Raw genomic sequence first — 16,029 nt, forward strand, 5'->3', positions numbered from 1 at the left:
CTAACCAGCAGTATAGCAGAAGAGGTGCTCATGCTTTTACTGGTATTTAAGTGTCTTAGTCTTTAAAAATTAGTGGATATGATTAATGATGCATATTACTATGCTAAAGTTTTCAGCACATTGCTATTCAATATTGATAATTCATGATGATATACTGGCTTTTGGAGAATTTATTAACTTTTAAATTGAAAAACAGTATCATTACTATCTTGACTATAGAAATATACCACATAAAATATATTAAACCTGCATAAACTTCTACTGCAATTTTTAGAATTACTTGATTTGCTAGACTTCACTGTGAAAGGACAGTGCTAGAGGCACTGATGTTGATCATATTCCACTTCAAACATGTCACAGATTATTATTTCAGGGAATAAATTTCTAACATACACTGGACGGTATCTTTCATTCTCATTTCAGCTGAACAATGCTGGTGTGAAGTTCGTATTTTGGCTTTATCAGTTTTTCTGATGATCTCAGATGAACACCATATGCCACTTCCTGACTTACTGGTACATAAATGCCTTTACAGAGAGTTTGGTTTTGTCCGTTGTCTGTAAATTATGTTCACTTCACAGGTAGACAGGAAATTAGCTACTAATATAAAATGGGCAAGCCTGTGAAAGTCCTTGTGATTGCCTTAGGCAAGAAGATAAATAAAACTGCTTAATAAATACGTGTAGCAGCAGCCTATGAATTGCCTAGTGCAATACTAGATGTTCTTGTGGGGTTTTTTGCTCCAAATGAACAAGCCTTTCGTTTGCTGATTTTCAGTTTTTCTTAGAGTACCTAGTCTTTTGTGAGGTGTATGTGATGGTGTTTTTTGTTGCTTTTTCTAGATTTAGGCAGTGATTTTATGGTTGTTTATGTTCATGGAAGACTGGATTTCACGACCACTGTGGTCACTTGCAGTCCCATGTTTTTGTCTGCTTGGATTTCTCAGTTAAAAATGTAAAATCCGTCTTATCACAGAACCATATTCTTTAAACCGTCCAGTGCAAGAAAAGATTTCTCATCATGGTTAACAATTCATAGTTAGAGACTAGTAAGGAAATGTACTGGCTGAGGATTATCTGCTGTTTTAGCAGTGAGCTCTGTATGTCTTGGTAGAGAGCAGATACTGTGTTTGCACATGCTGGTGGGTGCTTGAGACAGGCTCAGGATTTTGCTGGTGAACAGGGCAGAGCTGATCAGTGCAGAAAGGCAGTGCCTGCTGCCCCATGCTCCTGCAGGACAGAACCGGTGTTACCTGCGGCGTTTCTCTGCCATGCCATTGGGGATGAAGAGGCCCTTCCATCTGACCTCGTGGTGTGAGAGCGCTAGCATCTGGAGACCACTCATGGTGGAATTCCAGCATTTCAACAAATATGTGACTTATTTTCCATTACTGCCTGTAGCAATCTCTTATAAACTAAATTCTCACTGTAGAAGTTTTTTGGGTTACTGATAGGAGAAAAAGTGAAAAAAAATCTCAAGATTATTGAAAATACAGTTAATTCATTGCAAAGAAATGACATTTGCAATAGAACAGAGGAATTGTTTGGATAATGGTTCATTTTTTTCAGTCTAAGTTCAATGTCAAGTATTTTTAAACTTTTTAAAATTCACTTTTAGCAATAGTAGATTTCATCCCTTATTCTTCACTTCTGTTCTCAGAAAACTGCAAGTATGATTATTTAAATACAAAAAAAAAATGTCTACACTTTACTAGGATACTTACTGTTGTGTTTTCTATCTTGAGCTGTTGTAGCATCTCCCTGTGCCATTTAAATGGAGTTCAGTTTTGTAAAAATCCTTTTTGTTTAAATTTTGCTTGAACTTGTTAGCTTTATATAATGAGTTTTTCTGAAAAATAAGTCTTTGTGATAGGAAGCTGTTTAAGAGATTCCAAGTCCCTGTTGAAGTATTTTTAATAGGGAAACATGGAATTCCTTTTTAGGTAGGCATGAAATAAGAAGCTGGAGTAAAATAGTAGTTCCCTCTTACTCTGCTAGATGATGGGTTTGATAAAGAAAATGAATGTTCTGTTGTGTTCCAATGAAAATTATCATAGATGTTACATTAGCAGAAATAACAGGAAAAGAGTTATCTGTATAACTTGGCTATAGTTTGCCAGTCAGTTTTTTATCTTTTAATATACACATCTGAGATTTAATTCTGAAGTGTGTCCATCATCACTTGGCTCTGGAATTTTTGTTTGGTCAAACTCTCTGCCTGCTTTTGGGTTTCTCTCCGCTATCCACCTAATCATTGCATAGCAGAGTTGTATGGGACTCTAAAGGAAAACATATTTGTAATTTTCAGTTTTTTCCTTTCCATTGTACGTAACACAGTTTCTTTTTTCACAGCTGAACTGATATTGATGCATTTTATGGACATTACTGTTTTTTAGCATGCATGTTGACTACATGTGTTTTTGCTGTACTAGCAAACTAGCCTGGATTAAAGTTATGTGGTGCCCTGGCTAGCTGGGTGTGATAGGGTCATATCAGGATACTTCTTTTGAAGGATTTCTTCTCTTCCTGAAGCCTTGAATGATTCAGCTGAGAGCAAGCCAATGTTTATGCACAGCATAAGGCGATGAAAGGCGGGAGTTTATAGCCATTGTAAAGTAAAGAAATTGAAACAGTTGCTGCTTTTCAGAAAACCTTTCTTGCCACCAAAGCGTTTTCACTCTGATATTAAGCTTAGGACTGCCGATCTTTGAGAAAAATTACCCAACAGTCCCTGAAAGCAACTGAGGGGGAAAAATTAACAAATAATGATATGAAGTCAGGAAGGAAAAAAAAAAGGAAAAAAATAGTCATTTGTCCTGGTAGGGAGATAGTAACATGAGTTTTCAGATAGGGGTCATTTTTTGCATCATCGGTTCTCAGATTACCACATTTCCCAGAATGTTCAAAAGGAATTTTGTCCTTATGGGTCACTTTGTAGAGTAGTGATTTGAAGTCTGATGGAGCAGACTGATGAAGTCTAGACTGATCAGATAGATGGCAGGGGGTTTTGTGTGTGTGTGTCTGTTATGATTCACGTTTTCTGGTTTTGACAAGGCTACACAGTTAGAAGCTTATAGCAGCAGGACATCATCCTGCAAAATTGGGTTTCAGCATAATTGGGCAAGTAGAAAGCTTGTAGAAAACCAACTGAAACATCATAACTTGACTCTTCTTATCAGCAATTTTGTGCAGAGGAAAACCTACAGGTCCATGAGCAGTTTTGGAGAGTATTGCAAAGCAAACATTCTTCTTTAGGTTAAAAAGTCCTTGTTTATTCACTTTGCATGAAGTCACTCTCTTGCTCCTTTTAAGCTTCTGGGTATTATTTCAGAAAATGACATATATCATCATTTTAACCATGCTTTCTGTGTGAAGTTTGAGATGACTACAAATATCTTCTATCTGGGAAAAAAAAAAAAAAAGGTCAACAGATGAAGGGTCCCACAGGCTTATAGATACAACTAGATGTTAGCAAACGAAAGTTACAGTGGGATGTTCAGGAGGAAATTGTCTTTGGTAGCAAAGGAGAGTGAGCCTAGAGGGAAACACAAAGATTCTAGAGACTTGTATTTGAGTTATGTGGAAGAACTATATCGAAAAGATCACTGGAGACCAGCAGAAACATTTTCTAGGAGTTGTTTCCTTTCTAGTGAGCTGCTAAATTTGCTAAGCCTCAGTACAGCTGTACAAGTCTAGTAGCTGACCTCACAAAGTTTTCTATACGTGCCTGTGTATTTCTAAGGCTTTCTCTCCCATCTGTGAGAAACTGCAAAGTGATAAGAATTGTGCAGACTGCAGCACTACTTTCCAAACTTTGTCAAAGTAGTTTTATTCTGATGACTGTCAACCAAGTGGGGCACATATTCTTGTTCTCTTCTATTGTATTTACAAAAGTTTTGCCTATTACATTGTGCTACTCATTTGGGACCACATTACAAAGCATTGATTCAGTGTATTTTCAGGCTTTATACTGCATTAGAGAGCTGTTTTCCAGTACAAATTATTCAGTACAAAACCAGCAAAGGAAGCTTTATTTAATGGGTTGTACAACGCATTTAATTAGTTTTGAAAGCCATATGGCTTCTGAATCTGGAACCACTTTCAAATATATATTTCTTTGTCTTTGGGGGATATTTATCTACTTTTAAGAAAAAGTCTTTTTTTACTTATTTGGTCTCATTCCAAAAGTCAGTTTTTTGCTCTTCAAAGGTTAAAGATTAAAGAAAAAATGCTGGAGGCAAAATTATATAAAGGTTCTTTTATAACCCTGAAAAATAAAAGCCTTGATTTAAGCAATACTGAAAAAGTTTCAAAGTTGAGACTTTTTTTTTTTTTTTAATATACAGCTTTATTTGAACTACACTGATATTTAGCCAGCCAGAACTGAATGCAGCAGGAACTCCTACCACAGCCTCCTTGCCCTTCCGCAATGAGGCCAGAGCTCTGTGGCCCCCGAGCTCACAGACGGCAATTGTACCATGCTGTCGTATTTTCCTCCATTTGGAATGTCCGTGACTAAATCTCCCTTTCATAAGACAAGACTGTATAATCCTGCAGTGACATTATCACAAATATAGCAAAAAATAAAACATGAAGATTCTCCCATTTGCCAGTCTAGCAAAGAATCCACTTGCATGTGTTTTAGCCATGATTTCACAAGTGGCATATTTTATAGTTATGTCTTTGCAAGCAGATGCATGTTTAAGCTTCCTTTGCTACTAGATTCAGTCCAGCCCTAAACCCAAATGCAGTGGTGTGTTAATGCAGCTAAAAGGTCCAGCTTTCAGGTGGTTTTATTTGCTGAGGTTCAGTGCTGCACTTACTGAAGGACACAGTTTGTTCTCTGCTACTGGCTTGATTCCAGCTCACTAAGAGCAGCAGCACAGGCTTGCACATGCCAGTGCTCAGTGGTATCAATTTCCTCAACTTACTGAGTTTTCTAATGGCAGAGGTTGATAATATTTACCATCCTCTTGAAAATAAGTTTTTGAGGGGGGCCAAACCAATGCTCCCAGTCCTGCTTCCCTCACTGAGCAACTGTCACCATCATCCCAATCACTTCCTTTTCTGCTGTTTGTTTTGTATGCTTTCTAAGATTACAAGAGAGACAGATAGTCTTTTGCAATACTGGGATAAAATACTTTTAAACTATGGCATCCTTCCTAATATTACTTAGCTTTCAGTACACTTTGATCAGATGCACTGTTTTGTGTTGCTGTATTGGATTCCTGTGCTGTTCACAGGTCTTTAAAATATCTTTACAGCATTATTGGTTGCAGTATGTACTGTACAAGACACCGAAGCAATATTTTATTTTATTTTTTATGTTTCCGAGATGTTTAAGTATGTGACTGCTCCATAAAAAAAAAAAATAATCAATCTCCATCTTAAATTTTTCTATCCTCTTATTTTCCACAATGGAAGCGATCTGATTTTTTTTCCTCCTGGTTTTGAGTTTCCTAATATTCTCCAGTTGCACATACTTTTGCAAGACACTTCTACTTGGTTTGCTGTCCTCCTTGATTGTGCTTAGACCTGCTTAATTTCAGTATCTTCTTGTGAAATGCAGAGGAATTAACAAAGACACTTGAAATGCTATAGCAGTAAGTGTGAAATGGAACGAAATAACACTTGGACTAAATGTTGATGGGGAGAAGTAGCATGCAGACAATTTGTAAACCTCTTCAATACAAAGTGCAAATTTATCCTTTCCCATTTTTTGCAAAAAAACATTCACAATACAGTTGGTATTTGCTACAGACCATAGGCAGATAAAATGTCCTAACTGAATTTACCCTCTTCTTTTGGCTAAACCAGTCTTTCATGATGTCATTTATTGCGGGTGATTTGCCGTGATCTGTTTTTCATCCATAAAAAGCCAGGTATTAAGCTTTGTTCTACAGTTCATGTTACGTTTATATTAATCTGTTTATATCCAGGAAAACAAGGGTTCCTATTTTGCAGCTCTCTGTTTGCAAATGTTAGAGTGGCCAGGCAATATGCATGTGGAGAAGTGCCAGGGAAATCTAGTTTTGCATGGTTTAGAGACAGAATAACCAGGCAGACAGCACGAACATTTGGTTAAAATATCTCATTAAATAAAACAGAAAAAAAAATTATTAGTGGCTACTGGACAAGTATGAGCTACTACTCTAGGTTTGTGGTAGAAATAATATTTGGGTTGTTGTCTTGGTGACTGAGTGCTAACCTTTCACGTATAGGTACAAACTGTGCTTAGCAAAGAATGCCACGTGCATCAGCTCATGTTCTTCTCAGTTTAAATCAGTAGTGAGACGGATGTTGTCCCAGGTTTTCTGCAGTGCCTCATTTCTCGTAGGACATGAAGTTAAAAGCTAGAACTTCAGCTTTATTATGTGATAAATATTTATATTCTGCGTTTCTGATCAGTGATTTGATCTGTATTTTTAGTAATTCTATTAACACAATGTGACATAATTCAAAATCTTAATTTAATTTACCTACATTAATTGTGTGTATAGTCAAATAATACATATCCACAAAAAATGTTTTCTTCTCCTTAATCCCCATAACTCTCAAAAGAATCCTCTCCAACTTCCCCGTAGCTTTTTTTTCCACTGCTGCTGCCAATAGTCTTTTTAATTCATATACACAAGTTTGCTAGAAATAGATGAGAGTCTGTGCGTCTTAGACAGATACTGTAAGACTAGGATTCCGCAAGCTAGATATTCTTATTAATATAAAGAAACATTTTCACAGTCACAGTCAGTGATATTTTAAAATGTTCTGAATGGTCAGCTCATGTGTACAATGTTCTTTGTACTGAAAAATGAAACAAAATGTGAAAGCCAGGTTGCCATAAGTCAGTATATTGTTGTTAGTTAATAGTGTAATGTGAGTCACTCTAAACTCCACTTTTCTATTTACCATCTGCAGATTTCAATGAATCTTTGACTAGTGAGATTTTCTTTTACAGAATCTGTGGAAAATGTAATAGGATACCTTTAAATCTACTAATTATTTAGAAGTTAATCTTACACTGCATATCATGACCCTTACTCTTATTCAAAATCATTATGCTCATGATATTTCATAGCAAATGGAAGCCACAGAAGGACATGTAATATACTTGCAGATTAAAATACGCTGCACAGTCTGTTTATGAAATCAAACTTCAAAGCATCTGATTTCCAGCTAAGAATGGAAAGATGAGAAAGCAGAAGTGTAGCCATACTGGATCAAATCAAGACCATGTTTTGTCCAGTATCATGTCTGCAGGAGTGCAAGTAAGTCAATAGCTAGAGACAAAAAATAACTGTGCATGCATATATAATATTCCTCTTCCAGTTTCCAAATATTTCCAGCTGAAGGGATTTCCTGAACCAGATATATGTTCTGTATGGTTTGTAACATCTTCCATTAACTTATTTAGTTACTCATTGAATACATAACATTTAGCATTCGAAAGATCCTTTGTCGACAACGTCTACAGGTCTATTCACTGCTGTGTGGATTCATGTGCTTTTTATTTCTGATCAGTCTTGGCCCATCTAGCTTCTTTTGATTCCTCTAGCTTTATTTTTTAGAAGAATACTTATTATTATTGCTGGTTCTAATTTGACCTTACTCAGATGCACAAAGGTTTGGTGGATTAACAGCAAATAGCTGGCATTTTTGCATTTCTCTTCTAGTTTGCTCGTTTTAGCATTTCACATTTTCAAACTTGCTGCTATACCTGTGAGGATTAGAAGAATATTCTTTAAAATTATGAGACTGAAGTATGTTGTGTAACAGATTCAGGAAACTTCAAAACCACTTAGTATAGTAAATATGCAGTAAAAATCACAACAGTTGTCAATACTGTGTCTTTGTGAAGAAATTCCGTATCTATCAGCAGATGATCGAATGATGATGCAGGATATTGTGATGGAGTGTACAGAGTACATAGTGCACTTACAACCTTCAGTACTTTTAGAAGAAAGTATATTGGAAGAGATGAGCTGGATTCTGTGGCCTTTAATATTTCATGTAATAATGTGTTTTAAATATCATCATAAGATGAGAAGGGGGGAAAAACCTGTCTCTGAAGACTTCTAGAGGGGTGTTCTGTCCATCTTATTCAGGGCCTAAAGTGAACAGACTTCTGGAGATCTTTAAGAGGCAAGTCAACATGGATAGATTTTCCTTCTACCTTTCTTCTTCAACTAAATAATGAACTTACACACTTACTTTAGCAGGCAATCTCATTAGAACGATTTAATTGTCTAGGAGATACGTTGGGAATCTAAATGACATGGTGCGGATCCCACACATGGTGTCAAAAATAATAATAGCAGTTATTTTTACCCTGAAATTTAAAAAAGAAGATTTGAACCAGTGATGACTTAACTGAATTTTTAAAAATCTAATTTGTTGTTTTTAATCGTGCTTCAATGATTGAAAGTAGAGGAGGAAAACACCTATTGCACATGAACATAGCAGAATTACTTTAAACATAAGTCCTTAAGGAAGACAAAAAATGCATGGACTACTTTCTCGGCAAGTTATTTCCTGTTAGACTGTCAGCCCTTATTTTTTTCTTATCGCTTGCAATGAATCTTTTCTGAAGAATAAAAATAAACTCTGTTTTAGTTTGTTCACTTCTTTATATTTCCTGACTCTGACTGAAGGAAGAAAAACGAAAAAAAATAAAACACAAATGAAACTTTTCCTTTTTTGCTTTCAAGTGAAACTGGAAATACCTACTAAGTGACAAATAGTCTTCTGTGATAATTTTACTGCATTAAGCAGGAAATAAGATGCTGAGAAAGACAGATTAGCATTGATCACTTGGGAGCTTAATTATAGTAACAAGCTTTCTATGAGAATATCATCCTCTCAATCGTGAATAACACAGATGTATTTTAGTAACTGGACATTATTTTGATGCTTTGACATGTAGCAAGTATTATGGATTTGGTATTTTTATATAACTGTTAATTGTCAGCAGAAGATCATTAAATGCTTCTTTGAAATGAAATAAAAGTTGTGTATAATCGTGTCTCGATGTTCTACAAATTCAACTAATTTTTGGCTCTTCTCTATTAAACACACAGCTCTGCGGCAGCAGAGTCAATGCTTGCTTTTGAAACTGACTTCCACAGGACAACCATGGAAGAGATCACTATAAGAAATAAAAAATAATAAAAGATAAATAGTCTTAATTTTTATGCATCAAAAGTACTTTTGACTTGTTAATGAGCCTCACAATGGGTTATGATGTCATTTCAAGCTGGACTTTTCACCCTATATACCTCATTTGTCTGAAATTTGGTATACAGTCATGTAATTACAGTACTTTCAGTCATGATGATCACTGAGCTTTATGGTATAGGAAATCAGTCTGAAGAAGCATCTGCTCTCATGACTTATCACAGCCCAACGCCATCACCATTTCAGAGCAATGTTTCCTAAGTGGGTAAATGTTAGATTTCTGGAAATAGTCACATACAGGTACTTTTGAGATAACAGCACCTAATCACATTAAAAATTTATTCTGTTATTTTCCAAAAGTGAAAGGTTTACAGGTACTCTGGAAAAGAATTAAAGGAAAAATATATGGAGTTCTTTTCCCTGATATAGATTAAATTTAAATATATCTGAAAGCTTTTCCTTATTCTTTCCTATGTCTGTCTTCTGCAAACCTTTCAAAATTAGTTAATTCTCAAATTCACAAAAATTTGAGAACTACGACCTTGAATGAGGGAAGGAATATTTTGTGTAAAATAATTACATTAGAAATGCATGGAGTTAAAAGCAGTAAAAATAACTAATCATTTATTTTATTTACTATTAGAGGTTATTTCAGTTACTGTTATTTGAATTTATGTTTACAAATGAGTGATGGACTTTGCAAAATAGGGTTTGGTTACAGAAATCCCGTTGATCACATCTCTAAATTTAGCTCCATTTGTACGTGTGAGGAAGTATGCCCCAAATACCACTTTCAATCCTTGTTTCATACCTCCTGTTAAGTCATAATTGAACCTTGATTTCTATAAAAGTCTTGGGATTTATGTGTATTGCTACATATTACTTTTTTTTTTTTTTTTAAAGCTCTCTTTCACCTTGTCGGCTCTTCCAATGTTGATGTGAAAAATGCAATGACTTTCAGCGGGCCTCTGGAAGACTTGTTTGGGTACACGGTCCAGCAGTATGAAAATGAGGAAGGAAAATGGTAAGCTGTTCTTCTTTACTTAAATGGAAACTCCAAATTATCAGGTATTCAGTGACTCGGGTGACATACTGTTATTTGTAAGTATAACCAATACAAAAGGGTCAGGTTCTGTCAGTCGTATTTCTTGAACTAATGCATAGTCTTAAGAAAACCTGGAAAGACTGACAGATTGAAAGATCCGACTTTAAATCTACATTAATTTCCTCAAAGAAATAAATGAATTCAAAGTGGGTAAATTCCCACATTGATGAAGCTGAGACAGTTTTGTGTTATACCTGAGCCCCCTTTTCTCCATTTGTCAAATGAAGTCATTATTTATCTTTCCCTTGTCTTAAATGCATTGGCAGTGGAATTGCTCCTGTTCTACCTAACTATTCTGTATTATGTATTTTTTTTAAAGTTTTCTGTCAGAAGTTGTGTGAACTGAGTTTGTTGAGTGGTGGGAAGATTTCCCTGCCAAAATATTTAATAATACAGTGCTCCACTTTCCCTTTTGGTTGGATGGTAAAAGGCTTGGGAACCCTGAGATCTCCATTGTTCTTTGCAGATTACTCTGTTTTTCCCAGAGCTTTCACAGAAATTTGACATTCTTGGTAAACCCAGGCATGTGGCTGTGTGACAACCAGGTCAGGCTGTTCTGCAGCATCGGAGCAATATCCCCTGCAAGTGCCAGGGCTGTCCTGCTCCGAGACTCCATCCACCACTGCAACAGTTTTCACCATTAGCCACAGGGGATGTTCACAGAAATAGAGTTGCAGAGCCTGCTTTAGACAATGCTTGCTTTTGATTGCCCAGGTTGTAGGATGTTTAAATATACATCTGCGCGAGGGTCATGGGAGAATAATAATGACCTTCTTTGAGCTATTTTAGACCTTCAGGAAATGGGTTCTGTTCTAGGAGCTGGGATTTTGCAAAGTAAGCTGTATTGTTGTAAACTGTCCTGAAACCATTCAAGAGCAAAAAATAATATGAGCTGGAAATGGCAACTCTTCCAGTAGCTGAAGGAAGACGGGAATCTGAACTAGTGTGCTAGATCTGAATATCTCTTAAATTAGACTCCAGAGCTATGGTTAAATTTTCAAGCTTTAAAGTTGCTGTCAGCATAGCAGCAAGCAGAGCAGGAAATCTGTAGGCTGACAGTTAAAAACAAATATACAAAGCAGCCTTGTGATGCTTTGTCAACTGTTGTAATGCTACCTAGATAACACAGATAGAGCTTTCCAGCAACAGATGTTGTGTGAAACTAACTGCACTTGTTTCTTGATAAAACTGGGGTCTTCTAAAAAAATTCCTTTTGCAAAAAGACAAAATAGCCTTTCAGACCACTTCTTGCTGTTGACAGCACTCTTTCTTTCTGAGAAAGCCAAAGCACGAGGACACGATCCTGCTGAGCATTGATCACCTTCTGTGGGACATCAAGCACACTCAGCTTCTCTGCAGTTGAATGCAAGTCAAAGAGGCATGACAGGCTGTAGTGTCTATTTCTAAGTTTTGCTGTAAAAAACACATACATTACAGCATGTGTTTGAAGGAGCAGTCAGATCCAGTCTACACTTGGAGGATTTTATTTTGCTGCCTAATTATTTAATGTACTACTAATAGGAAAGTCTTAATTTATGACAATGAATTGTTCCAGTATATTTTTAGAAGCTGCATTGTGTGCTAGGTTTACATTTTCTGTCTTTTTATAAATCCATAGTCTACATTTTATCTATTAGGTCATTCTATTCAAATATCTTATGCCTGGACTCATTAATTTATCAGAAAAGGTTGAAATGATTGTCTCAATAACTCTTCACAAATCATCTGTGTCCAGGAGCAGATCTTACTGAACTGTTACTCTGAATGGCAGGATTTCTGTTTTCAGTGTGTGCTGTGAATTCTAATTTAACTCAAGTTCTTCCTTACGCATTTAATGGAGCCAGCATTATCTACTGGGTAATGCTGGGCTATCTAGTGTAGCTAATGAAGATCTGAGAAAACAACAAGTGTCCATCTCTAAACAGCATTTCATTCTGAAAACTGGTTTTAGGAGTGGATGCTAATTTGTGGTTCTTACAACGTACCATGTGAGAATAGTAGGGTTTTGATTACACCAAATTTTGAAAAAGAAATATACAGAATAAAAATCCTTGACATTGTAAAAAATTAATATTTCTTTTAATAACATTATTTTTTATTAATGAAAGCTGGCTTACTTTACTTAAGACTGAATTTTTCTTCTGGGTGCCTGTGAAGCCTGTCATTTGGCTTTTGGTCTCTCAGCATTGAAAATATATTTTTTTTCTAAAATATATTAAAGATCAAGGAGATATTAAATAAAACAGATATTTCCTTCTGTTTTATTTTAAATATTTGTCATCCTTCTGCTAACATTGCTTTTATTTTCCACTAGATTTTTTTAAATGTTGTTCTATTGCGTAGTTTGGTATATGGGCAAATTTCCTTTCGATGTCTTTGTAAAAGAGGAGACATAATGGCTGCTTTTTCTTCTGTCTGAACTGGCGTAGTAAGTGTTAGCACTTTTCTTACTCTCCGTTCTGTATTCTTTATATGGAGCTTGCTGCAGCTCTGCTCTTTCTCTAAGTTTCATTTTCTGATTTGTGTGCCTTTTATGAAAGGAGAAATTTCAAGCAACTTATTTCATTTGCAGGGTACTTATTGGTTCACCATTAGTTGGCCAACCTGAGAAAAGAACAGGAGATGTATACAAATGCCCTGTAGGAAGGGACAACCAATCGCCCTGCATAAAACTGAACTTACCAGGTATGAAAGAAAATAAAGCTGTGTCATGTGGAGGAATAATAGAGGTCAGATGTCAGGAGATTTTTAGCCAGTAAATATGCATTAGAATTGTTTCTATAGAGAAAATTCACTTAGAACTCCAGTCCTAAATGTGAAAGAAGTTGTGCTTTTAACATTAAGAATAGTTTTATTTTAAAGATTCTCATGTCCTATGGAAAACATGCTCATATTTTAGAATGGGCATTTGGCTTTGTTATCAGAACTTTATTATGGCTGACATTAATTGACTGTGGCAGTCCTGGCCATGGAGCCAGAAAGGCTGTGGAGCACAGGTTCATGGATTACCCTTTCCAAAGCTCTCTAAAGCAAACAAGAGCCTTCATAATACCATCCGTAAGCTTTTGATGAGAACATAACTAGCCAGAATCAGGCTGATGAATCTTAGTATTTTCTTGCTCATGTCAAGAGATATGCAACGTAGACAGGAAGAGATTTCCTGTGAATATGAATTTGACTGAATACACCTTTGGTGGTATGTTTAATCTCCTCTTTTCCCTTTAAACCTAAATGTCAGTAATGTAACATAACAGTAACAAATATAAAAGCTGTGAAGTAGCTTATTGCAGGACAGGGTAAAAAATGAATGTCTGTTTTCTAATTAACAAAACTGTGTGAACAGTAATCTCTTACTTTCATTGTGGTGTTCCTTTTTTTTTTTTTATCTTTTTTTGGTTGTTCAAGAAAAGGATTTGAGACAGCAACTCAAACAAATTTTCTGGGATAAAAGCCAATCTCAGAATTTTTTCTTGATTGTAGCAACTGAAAAAGGAGGAGGAAGGGTGCTAAAGTATTTGATGAAACCAGTGTCAGTCTGGGTTTCATTTTAGAAGCTGGAAGCTCTGTGCTAGGGGATATATACTTCAACATTTTGTTTTCATGTTCCCAAATACTTAACATTTTAATCTATTTATAGCTTCTACTTCAGTTCCTAACGTCGTGGAAGTGAAAGAAAACATGACTCTTGGAACAACCTTAGTGACTAACCCAAAAGGAGGCTTTCTGGTAAGAGAGGAATTTTTGCCAGTTTTAAAAGAAGTTTGTTTTTCAGTCAGGTACCATAACAAAAACATTTCACCCTTCTTCATCTTTTAAAGGCATGTGGACCACTTTGGGCTTATAAATGTGGGCGTTTGCATTATACAACTGGAGTTTGCTCTAATGTGAGCTCCACTTTTGAAACCATCGAGGCGATTGCTCCATCTGTGCAAGGTATGCATGCCACAAGAACTCTCCTGTGTGTCCAAAAATACAAAGTGCCAAACAAGACAAATGTATACACATAGGCATACCAAAAAGTATGAACTGCTTAACTTAGCTACTAGCATTACCAAGTTAAGTAAATGTTTTCATTGTCTGTATATAACCTAAATTCTTGCTACTTTTGGAATTTGTCTCAGTATAAACAATTGTTAGAGTGCTATGTAACATCCAAACACTATTACTAAAAATAGTTGCTTATGTTTTTTACTTATGGCCAAAAGACACATTTTAAACAATGACGACATGTTAACACCTAATACAAACCCAATTTAGTAATATAGATAAAAATCTTAAAGACCTGGTCCTTTGGAAAAATCAACGAGGAAGAGATTGACATTGAAGAAGGCAGTGGTCCTAGTAAACACTCCAGTTATGTGATCTTCTAATACCAGTCTTAAATTTCTTATTACAAGAAAGTGCCTTGCTGGTAAAAGGAACACAAGCTATGTAAAATATTATGCAAAAGGTAATGAATGACAGTTGGCGTCAAACAAGTGTAGTTCAGGCCCATGCAGAAAGACATGCATTTATTACTACTCACAAAAGTAACTGGAGCTGTGAGATGTATTTGACCCTTGTTAGTACCAATTCTAATGCAACAATTTGTGTTGCAGAGTGTAAAACACAGTTGGACATTGTCATAGTCCTCGATGGATCCAACAGCATTTATCCATGGGAGAGTGTCACAGCCTTCCTGAACAGCCTCCTGAAAAACATGGATATAGGTCCTCAGCAAACACAGGTAACACAGTAGATGTTTTATCATTGTTTAATTTGCAGGGGTAAAAAAGGATTTACAGGATATAGGATGAGAGTGTCATCTATGGAGCTCTTCATTCATAAGAACTTACGGCAATGGGGTACTAAAACAAAATAGCTGAAACCACAACTAAGACAGTGTTTGCTGCCAAGTAGCAGTGTCAGGGAGGCTTTCCTCCCCCCACCACTCAGGCAGTCTGGAGAAACTGACTTTCAAACCTAGAGACAAAAGTTAAGTACATTAAATTAGGCCGTTTGAACATTGTCCTTTCCCACTTCCTTCCTCTCCACAACCACTTCTTGTCTTTTGTACTTCATAGCACAAAGGTCATTTCTGCTTCTCCAAGGCACACATGCATGATTCAGACAACCTTTGACTATAAGCTTTTTGGAGCAGTGTTCTGTATTTTGTACTGTGGAGAACTGAGCATGCAGCTTTTAAACATTTGAACTCATAATTAACGAGTGGCTGTTAAGTTGCATGTTATTAATGGCAGAAGCTGCATCTATGTAAGTGGAGAGGGCTAAATTCCCAGCTGCTATAAATCAGTGTTGTTCCACCAGAATTAAGGGAGCTACAACCAATTACCCCAGCTGAGGATCTGACATATGTTTCACAGTCTTCTGAACAGAGTATTCAAATAGCAATGCCAGCAAGACTTGGGGAAAGGGGAAACATAGAGTCATAGAATCATAGTATGTCCTGAGTCTGAAGGGACCCACAAAGATCATTGAGTCCAACTCCTGTCCCTGCATAGGACAACCCCATGTGTCATACCATGTGTCTGAGGGTGTTGTCCAGTCTCTTCTTGAACACAGTCAGACTTGGGTCTGTGACAGCTCCCTGGGGAGCCTGTTCCAGTGCTCCACCACCCTCTGGGTGAAGAATCTTTTCCTGATGTCCAAACTAAACCTCCCCTGGCACATCTTCCTGCCATTCCCTTGGGTTCCATCATTGGTCGCCAGAGAGAAGAGATCAGCACTTGCCCCTCCTCCTCCCCTTGTGAGGAA

General features: G+C 36.4%; 1 protein-coding gene across 1 annotated transcript in view; it reads left to right on the forward strand.

Moving 5' to 3' along the window:
* Positions 1 to 16,029, forward strand: part of ITGA1 (integrin subunit alpha 1) — a 78,779-nt gene that overhangs the window by 20,041 nt on the left and 42,709 nt on the right. Inside the window, exons 2-6 of the mRNA XM_005500876.4 lie at positions 10,074 to 10,194; positions 12,848 to 12,960; positions 13,913 to 14,001; positions 14,094 to 14,208; positions 14,874 to 15,001. Of these exons, the coding sequence (XP_005500933.1) occupies positions 10,074 to 10,194; positions 12,848 to 12,960; positions 13,913 to 14,001; positions 14,094 to 14,208; positions 14,874 to 15,001 (566 nt within the window). The remainder of the gene's footprint in view (positions 1 to 10,073; positions 10,195 to 12,847; positions 12,961 to 13,912; positions 14,002 to 14,093; positions 14,209 to 14,873; positions 15,002 to 16,029) is intronic.

Source organism: Columba livia, chromosome Z (assembly GCF_036013475.1).
Source record: "Columba livia isolate bColLiv1 breed racing homer chromosome Z, bColLiv1.pat.W.v2, whole genome shotgun sequence".
NCBI classification, from domain to species: Eukaryota; Metazoa; Chordata; class Aves; order Columbiformes; family Columbidae; genus Columba; species Columba livia.